At 39.5% G+C, this 22,756-nt stretch overlaps 1 protein-coding gene across 1 annotated transcript; it reads left to right on the top strand.

The window, feature by feature from the left end:
• Positions 1-18,027: 18,027 nt before the first annotated feature.
• Positions 18,028-22,338, top strand: LOC149139069 (uncharacterized). Its single transcript, XM_089450577.1, has 2 exons — positions 18,028-18,735; positions 19,183-22,338. Exons 1-2 carry the CDS (start codon positions 18,028-18,030, stop codon positions 22,336-22,338), a joined length of 3,864 nt encoding a protein of 1,287 aa, XP_089306703.1.
• The last annotated feature ends 418 nt before the right edge of the window (positions 22,339-22,756 follow it).

Genomic DNA, 22,756 nt, shown 5'->3' on the forward strand with positions numbered 1-22,756 from the left:
AATGTTCTAGTGAAGTCTGTCCTTTTACTTTGAAGAGGAAAGCAATAACAAACGATTCAAATCCAATAGGCACAAATTCCAAAGAAAATACTTTGGATGGGCAAAGAATGGTAGAAAAACAAACAATGAAAAGGACTAAAGAAACAATCATTAATATAGTTGAAAAGCCTCAAACAATGATCACATATTTCACGAAAGGGAGCTCAAAATCCCCCAAATCCTAGTTCATCGACCTTTTATTAAGGGAAAAAACCACTCTTGACTCAATCATGAAGATGCTATCATGAAGTGCAAGAGGAATGGGTTGAAAGGTTAAACAAAGATCAATTAATATAAATATCATCCAAGCTTGATGAAAGAAGCATGGAAGCCACCAAATGGAGAATATAAAAGAATGTTAAGGAAATCTCTATAAAAGCCAACAGGCAAAAGTGGAGGGATAGCTACATTGATGAGCTTGGAAATATTGGAGGTTCTGGATGCTCATAAAGCCATAGATTCCAGATAACCTTAATGTACCCTATAAACTATGGGACAAATATTTCTACCTCAGTAATGTTTATGAGTTTATGGTTGCGTTTTAACAATCCTCGAGTCTAATTGCTAGAGTCTGTTATATGTAGAGAGAAATTATTGAATAACTTATGATGTCTTATTGATGGGGAGTTAAGCATGATTCCAGGGGTGCATGAGAAGAAAGGTTGCCTGTATCCTGTAGGGAAATCCCACTTCAGTTTGGTATGATTTTATCCAAAAGAATTCACAAATTTACATTGCCCATGGAAATGGATACTTCACTTGGAATAACAAGATAAACGGGAAAGGTTTTTTTATGGAAATATTACACAGATTTATTCTTAACAAAGGCTAGATAGAGTGTAATTTTGACTTAGATTCTCCCATCCATTGAGGAGCCCTCTAAAATCATTAGTAGTTCGATCCCTCTTAGATCATTAGGTGATCTCTCTAATCATAGAAAATGATGACAAACCACACAACGACCTCTTGGAATTTGAGCTTATATGGTCCTCTCACTTTGATTTCCTTATTAAATTTAGAAGCTGTGGAAAGATTATCAAGTGGTGGGATCCAAAATTCTTATCATGCATAAGAGACTCCAACATCTAAAAAATCCAAACTAATATTTTGGAACAAGGAAATCTCTCACAATACTCTTAAAAGAGAAGAAACCATTAAAGCTACGAATGTAAACCCTTCAATCATCTCTTCAAATAGTTACGTTATCATTATAATTTTTAAAGAGAATGAATCCTTGAATCTAGGAATATAAACCCTTCAACCATCTCTTGGAGTAATGATATATCTCTAGATTTTAAAAATAAGAAAGTTCTGCCAACAGGGAATTTTGAGGAGAAATTTAAAAAGAAGAAATTTTATTTTGTAATAATTTATAAATATAGAGTTCAATGGCTTCAATTAGTGGACCCTAACATTATATTCTCTCATAAGTCTGTATGGGTTGAAGATCAATTAAACACATCTCTAAAAAGATAGTAAGCGTTGTAGACATAATGAAATGGAAATGCAACAATATTCACCCAAGTGTGGATTAAGATGACAACATTGTTCACCCAATATCAAATTGACTACTTACAAAGTGAATCTAGATGATTTTGGTATACTCTTGGGGTTGTGGGTCACGTAGCTAGCAACCCTTTCCATTGCTTTTGTACATAAACAATTATGTTTTACTAGATTCAACAAAAAAACCAAACTCTGAAAGCTTACCCTTATTTTTAGGTAGTTCAAACAACAAAGTATAGTTCTATAATACTTACCTTCATGCATTCAATCAATTCCCATTGAGTTTTAAAAGGCTGCTACTAATCTAAAGATGAAAATTTGAATAAGAGCACATTATATTGCTAGCAATGCTCAGGTCCATACACAACATCAAGTGATTCAAGAGGGGGATGAAGGTTCTAGGTTCTATTTTGCCTTTCTAAAGAGAAAAGTGGAAGTCTAGGCACATGGATCTCCTGCTGCGGATCCTACTAAAGTGAAAGGTATGTTGGGATTCATTTTCAGGCTATTTTTCTCCTTATGTTTTAATGGATCACGGGGTGGACTGTGGATGCTCAGAGTTCTTGTTCTAGGGTTATCTTGCACAAGGATTCTATTAGCAACATGGACAGGTTAGACAACCCATTTTTGAAAAAGTAGTTTTTCCTTTCCTTAGCTCCATGAAGAATGGAAAATCACCAAGCATGGATGGCCTTTTTTGTGAATTGACAAGGCCATGTCAGACACGATTGATGATGAATTTTGTTTCTTAACAACTAAAGTCTTCATTTTTAGCATTCAAACAAGCATTACATAGACTTTACCTATTACACTTGTAGAGTTTAAGAGCGATGTCTTAGATTGGCCAAATTGAGATAGGTGTCCATTATGGAATAGGCTGCCTTGTCTTCAAATATAACATGTCTTTAGCCTACAAGAAAAATGTGAAGAAGCAGAAGAAGTCGTTGTTGTTCAAGCATTGGTTGCTAGGATGATTTGTTGGAGAAAGCATGAAGATCTTCGAGGAAGCCCTAGCTAGAAGAGATCAACTACATTTCCATGAAGATTTGGATTTGATTTAACCTCCTGCAAGTTTCCCTTTAGTGGAGGAGGACCAGGGATTCTTTGCGACTCTTCTACGATGATACCCATCATAAGGATCACAACCGGTAGGTTCTTTCCTAGATAAATGTTCTGGTGAATTCTCTCCTTTTACTTTGAAGAGGAAAGAAATAACAAACCATTCAAATCCAATAGGCACAAATTCCAAAGAAAAGACTTTGGATGGGCAAATAATAGCATAAAAACAAACAATGGAAAGGACTAAAGAAGCAATGGTCAATATAGCTGACAAGTCTCAAACATCTAATTTCATGAAAGGTAGTTCAAAATCCCCCAAATCCTAGTTCATCGAACTCCTATTAAGGGGAGAAAATCACTCTTGAATCAATCATGAAGATGCTATCATGAAATGCAAGAGCCACGGGTTCAAAGGTTAAACAAAGATCACTTAATAGAAAGATAATCCAAGCTTGATGAAAGCAGGATGGAAGCCACCAAAAGGAGAATATAAAGGAATTTTGAAAAAATCTCTAGAAGAGCTAATAGGTAGAAGTGAGGGATAGCTGCATGGATGGCCTTGGAAATATTGGAGGTTCTAGATGTTCATAAAGGAAGAGATTCCAAATAATATTAAGGTGCCCTAAAAATAAGGGACCAATATTTATACCTCTCTAATGTTTATTAGTTTATGTTCTTGTTTTAACAATCCTCAAGCCTAATTGATAGAATTTGTTATATAGCAAGAGAAATTCTTGAATAACTTATGATGGCTTGTTGGTAAGGAGTTAAACATCATTCTAGAGGTGCATGAGAAGAAAGGCTGCCTGTATCCTATAGGGAAATCCAACTTTAGTTTGGTATGATTTTATCCAAAGGAATTCCCACATTGACATTACCCATGGAAATGGATAGTTCACTTGGAATAACAAGATAAATAGAAAAGGTTTTGTTATGGAAAGATCACACAGATTTATTCTTATGAAATACTAGATAAAGGGTAATTTTGATTTGGATTCTCTCATCCATAGAGGAACCTTGTCAAATCATTACCAAGTTGAGCCCTCTTAGATCATTGGGTGATCTCTCTAATCATAGAAAATGATGACAAACCACACAAAAACCTTTTGAAATTTGACCTTATGTGCTCCTCTCACTTTTATTTCCTTATTAAAATTTAGAAGTTGTGGCAATATTATCAAGTGGTGGGATCCAAAATGTTTATCATGCATAAGAAACTCCATCTCAAAATTCCAAAATAATAGTTTGGAACAAGGAGTCTACCACAATACTCTTAAAAGAGAAGTAAGCATTGAAGCTATGAATGTAAACACATCTCTAAAAGGAAAACAAACACTGTAGACATAATGAAATGGAAATGCAACACTATTGAAATAGGGGTAAGCTTTCAGATTTTGGTTTTTTGGTTGAATCTTCTAAAAAGTAATTGTTTATGTACAAAACCAATGCAAGGGTTGCTAGGTATATAACCGAGAACCCAAAGATTATACCAAAATCGTGGAGATTCACCTTGTAAGTAGTCAATTTGACATTGGATGAAGAAGTGAAAATTTGTTTATTGTTTATGAAAATATTATTTTTCTCTCTTTTCACATGCTAGCCAAGACCATCCACGTCAGAACTTTGCTTTCAATTATGCGACCTCATAATCAACACCTTTTCTTATAGCTTTCACTCATGAAGCTTGAATTAGATATATTGTACTACAAGCTAAATTTAAGTGGATGCTTGTCACCAAGATATGTTTTTTTTAGTCATTGAAAGAATGTCCTAGAAACCCAAAAATTGAAAACTATAGATGAAACACGAAATGGGACAACATAATCACTACTAAATAAAACTATGCCTGCATTTCCTTTTAGGATTTATAGCTTCAGACATTTTTTCTTACAAATAGAGAATATATTTCTCCTTTTTTTGGTAAGAGACACTTTCTAGTGCAAACTAGGTGGTAAATATGGCCACGCTCTAGAATACCCAGTTCCTCACTGTCCTTATTTCTTATTAAGATATACTACAAAGTATGTCCTCTTTCTTCTTCTTGGATGCTTCATCTGCACTAGATTCTATGCAAGCATTATACACATCTCTCTTCAAACATCATGTAGTTACATTACCTATTCATTCCATTAATTGAGTCAAGAGGTTTGAAAGTGGTTTCAACTTTATTGGATTTCATATAGATAAAGTGGAATTTTAGGTCCCATTCTCAGGGTTTCAAGGTTTCAAAATTAATGGAATTGCGACATTTCATTAGATTATATCATTTATGAAGGTAAGTGATTTCCGTTTAATCAAGAGAACTAAGGCATACATGTACTCCAATGTTAGTGATGTTGATTGTTGAAATCCTTTGTCATGGCTTTAAAAAAAAATGTAATATCCCTTTATATATTTCAATAGTTTTTAAGATCCATTTCTTAGAAGACTCACTTCTCTAGCATATTGTATAAATATTTTTTCTGAGAGTAGGTTTTTCAAATATTTAATTTATCAATATTCTTATAGCAGACGCGATATTTTAAGTATTTCCAAATTTTGTAGCTAATTAATTTGTTTGTAAGAAAGGAAACTATTAACAAATTCAGGAAACACAAATGCTTGAACATAAAATCATCAGGTAATTTTATTAAGGAATCATAAGAGAATACATGTAGTTACAACACCCAACTATTGTTCGAACCTTTGATTTGACCTCTGCTCCAAAACTCGACTAGACTCTAGTTAATTTGACCTCTGTTTTCTCAATCCACAATGCTATACTTAACCTCACAATTCACTTTTTGGCTTATCGACAAAAAATTCGTCGACCCCTTTCAACTTATTATATTGGATTTAATTTTCCACATGAGGAGCAATATTTTGAGCTTTCTCTATTTCCTTAGATAACCTGCATTGACCATATTTGTTTATTAATTCTCCATACCCTGGATCGCCCTCCCACCTCTAAGTTTATTTATTATTCACACTAGCTCCTATCTTGGACAACCCTAAGAAGATGATTTCAATATGCTAGTGGACTAGAGCCTATGCTCTGGACCAATGTCTGAGGCTTTCTGGCCCTGGTTGATTAAGTCATAAACTCACCCAAGAAATGGCACAGTCTCATATGTGAACTAGACCATATTTAGACATTCAACTCGGCTTCAACTTTGACTAGAACTGATATTGCAATTCGACCGTTAGTGATATGTTCACCTGATCCCCTGTCTGCGTTGATTAACTCTACTAATAAAATAATAAAAGTAATTTTGTAATTCGACCCTCAGAGTAATGTGTGTGTATGAGTTCTTAACTCACCTAATTACCACATAAAACTCCTCTTACCCATGAGATTTATACCTCAACTAATTCGCAACACTGGTAACCTTTTTCATTCATCCCTACCAATATAGTGTTGCTAACGCTGCTACCAATTAGCAATCCGTTGTGATTCTTAGCCTCGAGGGTTTCCCAATTCATCCCCACAAGTAAATGGAGATTCAACCCTTAAATCACCCATTCAACCATGCAATTTCAACCTCCTTCAAACCCTATAGTTTTATGATGAAATCTTTATTTTTGTAGGCATAGGTATAATTTGCAGCCATGTTTTTGCGCTAAATCACTTGGATTTTTCATTATTCGAAACTACGAGGAACACCTATAAAAAACTAGATAATGGTTTCTTTTACACTAATGAACCTCGTATTGATCCAATATGTTGTATCTCACTTCAGATTAAAACCCATTTTTCCGAACTCAACCAGTCACAAATTTTAATTCACAAAACATGATCTACTCATTTCCTTTTTTAATATTTAAAACAATAAATTATACATAGTAGTAAATTAAAGATTTAATAAAAATAAACAAGATATTAAGTTATATATAAATAATTTAAAATGTAAGATTTAAGTTTCAGTGAATGTAATTGTAGTTTTATGCAGCGATATATGTGTCGAAGGGTAAAATGTTCTTGAAATTTTAGTTGTTTATATCACCACCATTTATCATGTATTTATATAAATTAAAATACTCAATATTAAAATTATGTCAAAGTTTCTCGATGTTTTAACATAGGCATATAAAAGTCTGATAACATGCACCCTGCCAAAGGCTTGATGATGCAGGAGCATGTGACTCAGAAGGGAAAATCTTCCAAATTATTCAAAAAATCCCAAAAAATCTACGGGCAAGGGAGTGGGGTCCTTTAGCCTACAATTTCTATGTTTTTATTTAGTTAAAAGATAGAATAGAATATAGGAATAAAACATGCTATTTATGCTCAGCTGTAACAAAGCTTTTCAAGCTTTAAATCATTCTGTAAAGCATGCTTTTCTTTGTATCGGATAAGGACTGAGAAGACCTATCCTTAGTTATAAATAAAGAGGAAGCTAAGCTCTCAAGGGGGAGAGAAGAGACGAGTGAGTTCCAAGCATTATTATTGAAACTTTTCTCTCGGCGTTCTTAATCCAATGGGTTCCGGTAATATGTATGCATAATTTATCACTTTGTGTATTGACAGTGTGAAATTGTTTTACTGGTTCCGTTTGATACACCTGTTGTGTAAACTGGCATTTGGTCGTTTTCCTTTTCATTTATGTGTCGTAGGCCCTTAATTACATATTATAAGTTTCGCATATATTTCAGTTTACTTTAAAGATTCATACATTAAGCGGCGTTGTAGCAGACGTCAACTACTATTCATATTGGTTCATAACCCATTGGGTCCGAACCAAATATTGCGTCGGAAGGAGAGGCCTTAACATTGTAAAAACTCCGATATCTCGGAGCCAATTTGTTATAGAGTTTGGTTTATAATCTTTCCGGGTCCGAAAGGAACCCTCAGCACAGTTATGTTGGAGAGCTCCGAAATCTGGAGCCGAAATATAATATATCACAGTTAAATGGTTTCAGCGGGTCCGTAAGGTCCATTGTGTTAACAACCGCCGACGGAAATCGCCGAAAAGGCCAGACGCGAAATTCCTATAGAATGGCTCAGAAACGGGTCGTCGGGTCCGTCAATTCGGAGGTGGAAGGGCTGTCAATTGTGGTGATTGCCGATAACTGGAACCAGCAAAGTTATTAAAGACTACATATAAAATATCGGGTCCGCAAGCTTTGCTTTAGCGATCCCGATACATATCGGACCCGAATTCAATATGGAGACGGTAGAATAAGGACATCGGGTCCGTGGCATATCAAGCATTCCTCCATATAATCTGCCGATATACCAAAGGGATAGCGAGCACCGATATAAGGAAAAAGGGGAAATATAAAAGCGCGACTGTGTGTGTGTTAAAGTAATTCTTTAGAATTACTGCCGATACAGATAAAGCCATTGTTTTTCCAATTTGGAATTGGAGGGACAATGAGACTATCAGTTAATGACTGATACTAAAGAAGGACCAGAAAGGGAAGTTGATCAAGACATAGAAGAACTTGCTGGCAGATTAGGGAGATTGTCTTTAACGCCTGCAACCCCACCATCATTAGTGGTATCAAAGCCATCAACGGACATTGAATTGAATCTCAGGAGCGGAAGAAGGATGGCTTTCAGAGTTGGAAGAGGATGAGGACGTGGTGGAAGAGGACAACCTATTGCAAATGCTGAACTAATGGAAACACTAGAAGAGCTGCGAGCTAGAGTGGACGCATTAACTTCAGATAGAATTATAGATGATGGAGATGTCAGTGAGCCCGAAATTGAAGCTGCTGAAGAGGAGGAAGTTGTACAGGTTACTCCTGAGATGAGGTTCTTTCAGTCAGTATTGAAATCCACAGCCAGGCCATGGAACCAATTAGTACCGATATATCAAGGAGGATTGAATCCAGAAGAATTGATCGACTGGATTAACAACATGGAGAAATTCTTCGATTACGAGGAAACAGAAGACAAGAAGAAAGTAAAGTTTGTTGTCACCAATTTAAAAGGCCATGCAACACTCTGGAGGGATGGTGTGCAGGGGGAAAGGAAGAGACTTGGTAAGCAACCAATCAAGAACTCGAGCCGAATGGTAGCAAAGTTAAGAGGTAAATTTTTGCCAAGTAATTATCAGCAAACATTGTTTAGACAAATGCAAAATCTTAGACAGAGAGCTTTAATAGTAAAAGAATATACAGAAGAGTTTTATAAAGTAAGCATAAGAGCTGGAGAAGCCCAAGACACAGATGAGAAGGTGGCTAGATATATGAATGGCTTCAGGATGGACATTCAGGATGAGATAAGTTTGTTGTCTCCTAAAACAGTAGAGGAAGCTTATCAGATAGCGCTGAAAGCTGAGGAAAAACTCATTAGGAAGCAGTCTTCCAAAGGGAGAGGGACTTTCAGAGGAAAAGGAAGTCAAGGTGGTAGAGGAATATCTACAGCACCTAGAGATGGAGCTAGCAATAGCTCAACCCAGCATGCACCCAGAGAAGTGATGCAAGAGGGAGAGGGAGTTTTTCCAGAGGAAGAGGTGGCAGAGGAAGAGGCAGAGAATTAAGATGTTACAGATGTAACAAGCAGGGACACAGAGCTTTTGAGTGCCCAGAGAATGAATACATAAAGCAGATGAATGCAATTGTTGCTCCAGCTGAAGAAGAAGCACCAGCGACAGTGGCAGCAGAAGAAGAAAATACACCAGAAAGAGGAGAATCTCTGGTGGTTAATAAAGTCTTACTTAAGGCAATGAAGGAGGTGGTTGCTGAATTGCCACAAAGGAAAACTTTATTCAGGACAATGTGCAAAGTCCAAGGGAAGTGTTGCTAGATGATCATTGATAGTGGCAGCACTGATAATTTGGTCTCTACAGAAGTAGTGGAGAAATTGAAGCTGAAGACAATAAAGCATCCAACACCTTATAAGGTGTTATGGTTACAAAAGGGACATCAACTGTTGGTAAGTGAATAGTGTGAAGTGGAATTTCAAGTGGGCAAGTACAAAGATAAGATTGTTTGTGATGTGATGCCAATGGACGTGTGTCACATATTGCTTGGAAGACCTTGGCAATATGACAGAGGAGCCGTACATGATGGGACGAGAAACACCTACAAGTTTGGAAAGGATGGTGTTAATCATACATTGTTGCCTTTGCAAGAAGAAGAGGCGACAGGGCAGAAGAGTAGTCCAAAAACTCTGTTGCTTGGAGGGAAGGAATACTTGAAGCAGACTGAAGAAAATGAGGTAAAATTTTCTGTAATTTGCAAGCCCAAGGTAATATTGACTTCTACTAAAATTTCTGAATTACCCATTGAAATTCAAGAAATGTTGGAGAATTATTGTGATATTATTGTTGATGATTTGCCTAATGAATTACAGCCAATTCGAAAAATCAGTCATCATATAGATTTGATTCTTGGAGCAAGATTACCTAACAAAGCAGCATATAGAATGACTCCTGCAGAAAATGAAGAAGTTAAGAAAGAGGTGCAAGAATTTCTTGACAAGGGGTTGATCAAAGAAAGCCTGAGTCCTTGTGCAGTGCCAACAGTGCTGAGCCCGAAGAAAGATGGAGGCTGGAGAATGTGTACAGATTCAAGAGCCATCAATAAGATTACAATTAGGTATAGATTTCCATTACCCAGAATTGAAGATTTAATGGATTGCTTGTCTGGGGAAAAATATTTTTCAAAGTTAGATCCTAAAAGTGGCTATCATCAGATAAGGATAAGAGAAGGGGATGAATGGAAAACCGCTTTTAAGACCAATGAAGGATTATATGAGTGGAAAGTGATGCCTTTTGGGTTGTCCAATGCACCAAGTACATTCATGAGGCTTATGAATGAAGTTCTTAAAGAATTCATTGGTAAATCTGTAATAGTATATCTGGACGATATATTAGTCTATAGCAGGTCCAAGGAGGAGCACTCAAGGCATTTACATTATATCTTATAGAAGCTACAACAAGAAAAATTATTGTTGAATCTGAAGAAATGTTTATTCATGAAAGAGGAGCTGGTGTACTTGGGATTTGTTATCTTAGCTGAAGGATTAAAGATGGATCCAGAAAAGATCAAAGCAATTGTGGAGTGGCCTTCACCCAAGAGTATTTTTGAGGTAAGGATTTTTCATGGTCTTGGTAGTTTTTACAGAAAATTCATTAAGAATTTTAGTAAGATTAATGCACCTATTATTGAGACCATAAAGAAGGATAAACAACCATTTAAGTGGACTGCTGAAGCAGCGAGAAATGTTCAGCTGTTAAAGAGGAAAATAATTGAAAAGCCTGTTTTGGTTCTTCCTGATTTTAACAAAACTTTTCAAGTTAAGTGTGATGCCAGCACAGAAGCAATTGGAGGGGTTTTAAGCCAAGAAGATAGACCAATAGCTTATTTCAGTGAAAAGCTAAATGATGCCATAAGGAAGTATTCTTCTTATGATAAGGAGTTTTATGCAGTTGTGCAGGCACTAAAGGAGTGGAGGCATTATTTAATGTCGAAGGAATTTATCCTTTATTTAGATAACCATGCATTTCAGTTTATAATGCAGTAGCCAAAACTCAGCCAAAGACATGCTAAATGGGTAGAGTATCTTCAAGGCTTTCATTTTGTGTTGAAGCATATAGCTGGACAATCAAACAAAGTCGCAGATGCCTTAAGTAGGAGAAACGTATTGCTGCAAGAAAGTCAAATGGAAGTGTTGGGTTTTGATTTTCTTAAAGAGTTATATGAGACCGATTCAGATTTTAAAGAGGCATTTGAGGCTTGTAAGAATCCTGTTTTGGTGGACAAGATCAAGTGGCTGGATTATTTTATACAAGAAGGACTGTTATTTAAAAAAAATCAGTTGTGCATACCCAACTGTTCAATGGGAGAGAATTTAATCAAAGAGAAGCATAGTGGAGGACTTGCAGGACATTTTGGTAGAGAGAAAACCTTTGAACAGCTCAAAATATTTTACTTCTGGCCGAAAATGAAATCTGAAGTAGAGAGGTATGTAAGAAATTGTAAAGTCTGCCAGTATGCCAAAGGAAGGAACCAGAACACAGGGTTGTATATTCCATTGCCAATTCCAGATAGGCCTTGGGATATGGTAAGTATGGATTTTGTTCTAGGATTACCAAAGACTCAAACAGGCTATGATTCAATTTTTGTGGTAGTGGACAAATTTTCAAAAATGGCACACTTTATTCCATGTTATAAAACTAGTGATGCTTCTCACATTGCTAACTTGTTTTTTAAAGAAATTGTAAGATTACATGGATTGTCCAAAAGCATTGTTTCAGACAGGGATTCAAAGTTTGTTGGACATTTCTGGAGAACACTATGGAAGAAGCTGGGAAGTAAATTAAATTTCAATTCTGCCTATCATCCACAAACTGATGGAAAAACTGAAGTTGTAAATAGAAGTTTAGGCAATCTTTTAAGGAGCTTTACTGCAGAACATCCAAAGAAATGGGATCAAGTGTTACCACAAGTTAAATATGCATATAATGATTCACCCAACAGGAGCAAAAGACAGAGCCCATTCCATATTGTTTATGGAATGCACCCAAGGGGAATATCTGAATTAAGGAATTTGGGAAAAGAAGAAATGAGAAGTGCAAAAGATGAAGACTTTGCTTCAAGAATGCAGACGATACATGAACAGGTGAAACAATAGCTACAAGACAACAACATTGAATATAAAACTAAAGCAAACACAAGTAGAAGAGAAGTGAAATTTGAATTTGGAGACTTGGTTTTAGCACACCTCAGAAAGGAGAGATTTCCAAGTGGAGAGTATAATAAGTTAAAATCCAAGAAAATTAGACCATGTAGAATACTGACGAAATTCTCTGCAAATGCTTATGAAATTGAAGTACCACCTGGTGTGGGAATATCACCAATTTTTAATCTTGTAGACTTGTACAAATATGAGAATGAAGCTGCAGATGATACAACACAGGATCAAAAGACTCCGGATATTGACTCGGTAAAACAGTTACCCACAGCCAAGGATTTACAGCCAGAAAAAATTCTGGATAAGAAAGTGTATAAGAAGACAAGGGCACGAGAGTATTTCCAGTATCTGGTGAAATGGAAGGGACAGCCGATCGCTGAAGCTACTTGGGTTACAGAAGACATTCTACAGAAATTGGGCAAATCTGTAGATGAGCTCATGAACAGGAGCCCATGAACAATTTTGTCCTAAGGAGTCTGATGCAGGAGCATGTGACTCAGAGGGGAAAATCTTCCAAATTATTCAAAAAATCCAAAAAAATCTATAGGCAAGGGAGTGGGGTCCTTTAGGCTGCAATTTATATGTTTTTTTTAGTTAAAAGATAGAATAGAATCTAGCAATAAAACATGCTATTTATGCTCAGCTGTAACAAATATTTTCAAGCTTTAAATTATTCTGTAAAGCATGCTTTTCTTTGTATCAAATAAGGACCGAGAAGGACTATCCTTAGTTATAAATAAAGAGGCAGTGAAGCTCTCAAGGGGGAGAGAAGAGAGGAGTGAGTGCCAAGCATTATTATTGAAACTTTTCTCTCAGTGTTCTTAATCCAATGGGTTCTGGTAATATGTATGCATAATTTATCACTTTGTGTATTGACAGCGTGAAATTGTTTTACTGGTTCCGTTTGATACACCTGCTGTGTAAACTCGCATTTGGTCGTTCTCCTTTTCATTTATGTGCCATAGTCCGTTAATTACATTTTATAAGTTTCGCATATATTTCAGTTTACTTTAAAGATTCATACATTAAGTGGCAATGTAGCGGATGTCAACTACTATTCATATTGGTTCATAACCCATCGGGTCCGAACCAAAAATTGCATCGGAAGGAGAGGCCTTAACATTGCGAAAACTCCGATATCCCAGAGCCGATTTGTTATAGAGTTTGGTTTATAATCTTTCCGGCTCCGAAAGGAACCCTCGGCACAGTTAAGTTGGAGAGCTCCAAAATCAAGAGCCAAAATATAATATATCACAGTTAAATGGTTTCGGCGGGTCCGTAAGGTCCATTGTGTTAACAACCGCAGACGGAAATCGCCGAAAAGGCCGGACCCAAAATACCTATAGAACGGCTCAGAAAGGGGTCGTCGGGTCCATCAATTCGGAGGTGGAAGGGCTGTCAATTTTGGCGATCGCCGATAACTAGAACCAACGAAGTTATTAAAGACTGCATATAAAATATCGGGTCCGCAAGCTTTGCTTTAGCGATCGCGATACCTATCGGACCGGAATTCAATATAGAGATGGTAGAATAAGGACATCGGGTCTGTGGCATATCGAGCTTTGCTCCATATAATCCGCCGATATAGCAAAGGGATAGCGAGCGCCGATATAAGGAAAAAGGGGAAATATAAAACCGCGACTGTGTGTGTCTTAAAGTAATTCTTTAGAATTACTGCCGATACAGATAAAGCCACTGTTTTGCCAATTTGGAATTAGAGGGATAGTGAGACTATCAGTTAATGACTGATACTAAAGAGGGACCAGAAAGGGAAGTTGATCAAGACATAGAAGAACTTGCTCGCAGATTAGGGAGATTGTCTCTAACGCTTGCAACCCCTCCATCACTTGGCAATTATTATTTATTTGAACTAAGCTTCTACCTATCACAATGAGACCAATTGTCAAATTTAGCATTATCATAGGTTATGACCAATGGAAGAATTTCTATTAGGGCTTTCATCTTTACTATTATTTGCACAACATTTCCAGATTTTACACACTTGAAATAACTCTGAAGACCTTTACCATTGTACATGGAAAGGGCTTTAGACTAGGAATAAGGGTACCATTACTACTCTTTTCATAAGAAGGATTAGTACGAGGGAAGGAGAAAAGGCCTTTAGTTCTAAAATGAACCTTCTCATGCTCAAGGGCCATGAATTTGGCAATGAAAAACTACATATATCCTCTCTAAATAATCTTAAGGATATATGCGATATCAATTCCATTAGGAACTTTTTTCACACCATGTATAGGAAAGAAGGAATGCACCATGGGTAGGGCATGTAAGTAAGAAAATTAGGCTTTACAATAAGACTTTTAGTTTCAAGCGCTATGAGGTAGACTTAAAAACCACATATATCTTCTTTGATGGACCTTTGGTCTGAATTCTACATATCAACAACATAGGAGGTTCTTCTCACCACATATGGGAGTTAGTGTTTATGTTATGGTTATGAGAGGGAAATAAGGACCTTATTCCACGAGAAGCACATCTAGCTAGAAATATGGGCATTTAGTATGCATAATAAGAATGGGTCTCATGGCCTTCACTATGGCCAAGAAAGGAAATTAAAAAAAGGGTTACTTAAGTCCTAAATAATTAGTGGCCATTAAAAAGGCTTCAAACCACCAAGTTAATTATATTTTCTAAGGGATATTCTTTGGCCCCTAGGAGGGATTTTTCTATCATTCAAATGTTTTTCACACCATGATGACTGTTGGAGCCTCACCATTAGAACTTAATGAAATTCGTAGGCTTTCAAATCACATATCATGCTTATAAGTGTTGGCTTGGTCAAAATAGGAACCTAAGGGGCTCAATCCTTATTTGAATATTCGATGATTAAGCTTTGTGAAGTGGATCTCAAAGAACCACACATGACCTCTATAGGGAATTTTAGGCCTCTATGGGGGATCTGTAGTGTGATTCGTATGTTTTAGATAATAAGAATGGGTCTCAGGTGCGCTTGTACCATGGAAAAGGGATGGAAACAGTGGCCTCAAGCCCAAAACGAAACTTCTTTCGCTTACAGTACATAAAGAATACCATAAAGAACAATATAAATCCCCTTTGAGGGATTTTATGGCTCTATCTAGGAGAAGGTTCCATTATGACGTTTTCCACATCATATATGGGAGTTAGGGCTTATATCTTGGCCAAGGAATGAAAAAGGGCCTTAGGACTAAAACAAGTATTTCTCATATTTAATGTCCATGAAAAAGTTATTGGAATGGGAATGATGTCACAATTAATATGTTTTAGTATTGGACTAAATTAGTCATTTGAGTTAGTCACCTTTAGTTTGGTCACTTATTATATAGTCATATATTTTATCCCTTGAGTAAATTAGTCATTTAAGTTAGTCATTTTTAGTTCAGTCACTTAAAATTGCTCAAATTTAGTAGTAATTCACTTGAAATAATTGCATTGAATAACTTTTATAGTCACCTAGTCACTAATTTCATCAGCTTCTACTAGTGGTCATATAAGGATTTCAAACACTAAGTGTATTTTGTATCAAAACCATGATACTCATCAACAATGACCATGATTCAAACAGATATCCGCAAAATAATCATCAGATGACAACAACATAAAAAATAGCATCATGAACATCCTCATCTTGAAGAAGCAATCAACTAGATAAGAGAGTGTAGCATCAAGGACATACATATTGCATTAAGAAGTAGCATCAATCAGTAATAAGGAACCATCCATAACTTAATCATTTGCAAGCCAAGCATCATTGATACCCATGCCACAGTGACAGTAACACATATATTTTCAATAGTGAATAAGATTAATGAAATCAATAATAATGATGAACTGATAATAGACTCCATCATGAATAATGGAGTACTTAAGAAGACAATATTGCCAACAATGAAATATTAGAAGCATAAGAGATGCCCCCCCTGAACCTATGCCAACTCTTTATCATTAATTTTGATATTATAGCCATCTCATCAATCAAAAAATGAACCAAACAACCATTTCAACAACATCAATAATATATATACCAAATTAAACTGAGGGAAAAATACCGACGGTGCTAGGGTTTGCAGGGCGATACTCTGCAACGGAGTACTCTGCACGAAGGATCAGGCCCAGGCTCTGTCCATCTTCTGCAGTAGCAGAGTGACAGAGCTGCAGGAGTACAGCGCACAGCGATGGCTCATCCCCCGGGGGGGCGCGGCAAAGCCCTCCCCCTCACAACACAGCAAGGAACCTGAAGTTACATTTGGAACGCTGGATCCGAATATTCTGAGCAAAGGAAAGAAGCAAACTCAGGGTGACAGTGACAAACCTGAAGAACAGGAGACCCAGGCGACTGAACCGCCAGTCACCTCCTCCACCTGCCGACCGGTGGCCAAGATCAGACCGCGCATAGAACTATCCGGCGAAAAGATTGAAAGTCGGATCCAGTTCATGACAGACCATGCAGTCATCGGCAAATTCATAGGGTTCTGGCCAACAGAACGAGCCCTAAATGGTTGGATCGCGGCTAAATGGAAGCCAAAGGGAGATGTCTCCCTTCAGTTGGGGCCGAAGGGCTTCTTCACTGCTATCTTTTACTGTCTAGAAGACAAGTTCAGAATCCTGGGAGGGGGTCCGTATTTCTTCAACTCAGCTGGTCTCTATATCACAAACTGGAAACCCCGATTCAACCCTGATAAGGAGGATCTCACATGGGCTCCGGTCTGGATCAGGTTATATTCGCTCCCCGACGAATACTGGGAAGAGGACAACCTGAAGCGCATAGGAGATGGAATAGGACAATATATCAGAGCATCGGAGGACACAAAAACCCGTAAGTATATATCCTATGCAAGAATCTGTGTCTTTATTCGTCTTAATGAAGCTCTTCCTGACTCTATAACCCTAGCGCACCGCGATGAGGAATGGACGCAGGCCCTAGACTATGAACATGTGCCGTTCCGATGTCGAAGATGTCATGCAATAGGGCACTTGTTCAGGGACTGTCCCCTCATTGCTAAAGCAAGCCCGCAGGAAACATCGGACCCTCCTTCACATGATGGCTTCACCCAAGTCTCCTACAGAAAGCGCACTCAGAAAAAGCCCCAAAATGCCTCTAAGCCTCAGCAGCCCAAATCCCATAACCCTGGTTCTAAGAACAGCTTTGAATCTCTCAGAGATCTCCCTGAAAACATAGTCATACCTGATAATATCAACCCCACCAGCCCATCTTCCTCCTCCCACCCCCTCCCCTCCACTTCCCTTCCCAAATCAAAGACTCCCATACAAATCCCGACCATCCTCAGCAAGCGCCAGACAGATCCAGAGAAAACTCCGATGGAAACGGAGAAGAATGAGACATTGGCTACCATTATAATCTCAGAAGGAACTCAAGAAGACACGAATCAAACTCATATCATGGAAGTAGAGCCTGAAAGCATTGATCTCCATGGACTGGACATTATTGGGCTAGAGCTAGCTTGTAGAAAAGAGGCGTATCACTCTATTTCAGAAACTGAGATAGAAAAGCTGGAAGAAGTACTCTCTAGAGCCTTCCACCAACAGCAATTAGGCATTCAACCTGGAAGTGAATGGGATAGCAATCAGCGTCCGTCGGACTCCAAAAAAAGAGGGAGAAAAACAGATCTTCAGAGAACAATGGAGGTGGGCAAACTCCTGGTGGACTCAGGGAGATATGCAAAGCTCACGAAGTACTTCAGCCCTACCCAAACCAGTTACCCATGAAGCTGATCTCTTGGAATTTACGCGGGCTCAATAGCCCGAATAAATCTAGAATGTTAAAAAACATGATCAAGATGGAAAAACCGCAAATGTGTTTCTTCCAAGAAACCAAATGCAACAGTCAAACGCTGGGACGAATACTTTCAAAAGCCTGGCCCGGCTGCCGCTCAGTAGCCGTAGATGCAACAGGAGCCTCGGGAGGGCTCGCGATTGCCTGGAACACTCAGGCAATCGCGCTCACTGACTTTCATGCCTCTCATCATCTCATTCAAGCTGCCTTTCATATCTTAGGCACCAAGGTTCATGGTAACCTATCCAATGTCTACTTTCCTCAGGAGGGAGGAAACAAAAAAGTCCTTCTTGATACCATTGAGGCGCTGAATGCCAATAGGCAATATCCACTTTGGATAGTTGCAGGCGACTTCAATATGATTACCAAAATAGAGGACAAAACAGGAGGACGATCCAGATTAGAGCCCGAAGCAGAACACTTCAAGGACTTCATCCGCAATGCCTCGCTCATCGACATGCCTTTTTGCAATGGGACTTACACATGGAGTAATCACCGAGGTGGAAAGAATCAGATCGCGTCTAAATTAGATCGCTTTCTGATCTCAGACAATGCGATCCATTTAGGTGGTGACTTCACGGCGGAGATTCTTGCTCACTCGGGATCGGATCACTGGCCAATTGCTTTACGATGGCAAAGACCAGGGGATAGCACCAAAAAACCGTTTCGTTTTGAGGGCTTCTGGTTGACGCATCCAGCATTCAAGGACTTTGTCAGAACCATATGGACCTCCTTCGTCCCACCTGAAGGCTCAAGAATGTACCAGCTACAGCAAAAAATGCGCTTCCTAAAAAGCCACCTTAAACGATGGAATCGGGAAACCTTTGGGAATATTTTTGAAGCACAACAAGATCTAAATCAGGAGCTCAAGGATCTACATCAGACAATAATCAACACAGGGCACACGGAAGCAACCATGAGCAGAGAGCAACACATCTACAATCAGCTCGAGGAACGAAGAAAACAAGAAGAAATTTATTGGAAACAAAAATCAAGAATCAGATGGCTAAAAGAGGGGGAACGCAACACTAAGTTCTTTCACAACACCACGGTGCAAAGAAGGATGCACAACAAAATACCTTTCATCAAAAATCCAGAAGGGATCAAGGAAGAAGAACATGAAAAGATTGAGGAAATCCTCATCAATCATTTCAAACAGGTACATCAGGAGCCGACGGTGGACAGGAAGCATGCGATTGAAAAGATCACAAACAACATTCCCAAGCTTGTCACAGAGGAGCACAATGAACTGCTGATGCGCCCAATTCTCATGCATGAAGTGGATGAAGCAATGGCACAGCTCAAAGAAGGTAAAGCCCCTGGACCTGATGGCTTTACATCTACTTTTTTTCATGCTTTCTGGGATTTAATTAAAATAGAGGTCTGGCAAATAGTTGAAGAGTCCAGGGCCCTTCGCTGGATGCTCCCCTCCCTTAACTCCACCTTCATAGCTCTAATCCCCAAAGAGGAAAACTCCTTAACTCCTGATAAATTCCGACCCATAGCCCTCTGCAATGTCCTTTACAAGGTCATATCCAAAGTTATAGCGAACAGGCTCAAACCTCTGCTACCCATGCTCATATCCCCGGAGCAGTCAGGATATGTAGAAGGTAGACAGATCATGGATGGGATCATCCTCTCGCATGAAATCATTCACTCTCTCCAGTCATCCAAACAAGCTGGTATGCTTCTTAAAATTGACCTGTCCAAAGCTTTCGACAAGCTCAGCTGGACTTATATTAAGCACATGCTGAAAGCCTTTGGTTTCTGTGATTCTTGGATAAGATGGATCATGAGCCTCATCTCATCCTCCCATTTCTCTATCCTTGTCAATGGGTTACCCTCCCGGCCCTTCAAACCCTCTAGAGGTATAAGGCAAGGAGACCCCCTGTCACCTTTCCTCTTTGTTTTAATGGCGGAAGGTTTAGGCCGGCACATCAAGCAAGCCCTGCTCTCCAATCAGCTTAAAGGGATCTCCATTCATAATACCGCAGCCTCCTCTCATCAGCAATTCGTAGACGACACCATGCTCTACGGTTATCCTTCAGCTCAAGAAGCCTCTAATCTAAAATCCCTGCTCGACGACTTCTCTAAAGCCTCTGGAACTCAGGTCAATAACTCCAAATCTCAAGTCTTTTTCTTCCATACCCCTCCGCCTGTAAAACGAGCCGTCTCCCGTATCCTGGGTTTCCAGCCTGCCTCTCTCCCTTCCTCGTATCTGGGGGCCCCCCTTACAGCCTCGGCCATAAAGCAGCCGGCATGGAGAGCTCTTTTAGAAAAGCTTGAGGCCAAACTCAGTCTTTGGACCAATCGATCCCTAAATCTGGCTAGTCGGGTAGTGCTTCTCAAGGCGGTTTTGCAGGCCATGCCGCTCTATCTTTTTTCTATTTTAGCCGCACCCAAATGGGTTCTTAAGAGACTAAGAAACATGCAACGCGACTTTCTGTGGGGAAGTACTGCCACCAACCGTAAATGGGTACTGGTCAAATGGGACACTGCTTGCAAACCCAAGAACAAAGGAGGAATTGGGCTTCGGGACCCTGAGCACAGCAACACAATCATGACAGCAAAAATATGGTGGCAGTGGGTGACAAATCCAGAGAAATTATGGGCCAAAATATGGACTGCCAAATACACCAACAACATGCCCCAAGCAGAGCTCATCAGATTCACTCCTACTATCAATGGGTCTCTTATATGGAATGCAGCTAAACAACATCATCAGCTCATTCAGAAGCACAGCTTCTGGGAAGTACGGAATGGACACAATGCTAGGTTCTGGAATGATGCCTGGAACCAGATGCCTAAACTTTCAAATGTTCTCCCTGCTACAATCATTCCTCACAGCCAAGAGCAGCAGCAAGCCACGGTGCACCAATTCTGGACACAGGAAGTGGAAAACGGGATCAGGAAATGGCAATCAGGCAATCGAATCACCAATAGCACAAATCCTCAAGAAACATTGGCATTAGAGAACGAGTTAAATAAAAGAAGAATCAGACAGGAAAACAATGAGGACATCCTCAGATGGGGTTACCAAACCAAAGGGACATATACCACCTCAGAAGCCTACAATCTGTTGGGCAACTCCCCCATAAAACCAGACCCCCTATGGGATAGAATATGGAGCTTCAAAACCTGGCCAAAAATCTCTCACTTCCTCTGGCTAGTTGGGCACAAGAAGATTCTTACCTGGGACAAGTTAAGAAAACGCAATTTTCATGGACCTTCCAGATGCCATAACTGCTCCCAAAATGAGGAAACGTTGCAGCATCTTCTCCAAACCTGCTCAATCGCCACTCACTTTTGGGAAAAGGTAGAATTCAAATGCCAAAGGAAAGGACGGGAAGCTGAAGGCATCATCAGCACCATTCGCCAATGGCCCAAAAGACCTTATAAGTGTGAGATTCTCAACCACTTGTGGAATCTTATACCAGGCATTCTAGTATGGAATATATGGAAGGAGAGGAACAGGCGCATATTCAAAAATCAAAGCAGAACTAATGACAGCATCTGGAACAGCATACACAACAACCTACAAGAAACCATGTTGCTGAAAACTTGGAGTAAAGAGGATCTTCCCACAACAGATAAAGAGCAAAACATCCTAAACAACTGGATGCTGCAGTTGCCACAAGAGTCGACCATGCATCAAACGGTGAAACGCAAAGGAAAGGAGAACCAGAGCTGGAAGGCCCCTCCCATAAATACATACAAACTTAATTTCGACGGGGCCTCAAAAGGCAACCCGGGGCCAGCAGGATTTGGAGGCATCATAAGAAATCACGAAGGCTCACTCATACAGGCCTACTTCGGAAACATGGGGTGGGATACCAACAACTCGGCGGAGTTGGAAGGCATGTGGCAGGGGATCCAGACAGCAAAACGACTCAACCTTCAACCGCTTATCGTGGAAGGAGATTCTCAAATCCTCATAAATATGGCTACTCGTATTCAGAATGGCTCCCAAGCCAGGAAGGTGGCAGATAGTTGGAGATTAGAAGCCAGGTTGAGCAACTTTGCCCAGGAATTGCGCAGTCACAATGCCCTCTCCTTCAATCACACCAAAAGAGAAGGTAACAAGATCGCGGATCTCATGGCAAACATTGGCGTAGATTGCAACCAGGCCTTCCAAGAAGGAAATTTGGACATCATCCTGAATAAGCAACAGAAACAGGAGTGTGAAAACATACTCCACAAGGATGTTGAATCCCCGGATGCGGGTGATGACGTGGTGAGGGAGGACGAGCCACATGCCCTGCATGTGCCGCCTCGTGGTTATCCTTATGGAGCTGGTTCGACCGTCATTCCATAGTGGTTCTGCACACACGCGAAGGAATTCATGGCAGTTAATGAGCCGGGACGGAATGCAGTTAATGTTCTGGGGAAGAGGAAGCTCGGAACTCGATTACAGCAGACAATGGGGGAGCCTTGGCAAGTTAAATCCAGGCGAATGTGGGAGCCGAGGAAGAAGGAGCCGAGGAAGGCCAGAAACTCCGCCGCTGTGCACGATTTGGTATGCCGCTGTAACTTGTGGTGTGGCAAACAGCAGTGGTGGCAATTCACAGGCTCTCTGGTTCAGTGGGAGGTTCGAAGGGGCAATTTGCACACAGAGGGAGGGTGCTTGGCAATTGAATTGGTCAGTGCATACGAGGGAGGCAACGAAGCAAACATGGTTAAATTGCGGGAGAGGCAGCCAAGTAGACGAGGACCAGGAAGAGGGTCCTCCTCTC

Source organism: Pinus tabuliformis, chromosome X, assembly GCF_031772625.1.
Source record: "Pinus tabuliformis cultivar Carrire ecotype Pingquan chromosome X, CPIR1, whole genome shotgun sequence".
Lineage (NCBI taxonomy): Eukaryota > Viridiplantae > Streptophyta > Pinopsida > Pinales > Pinaceae > Pinus > Pinus tabuliformis.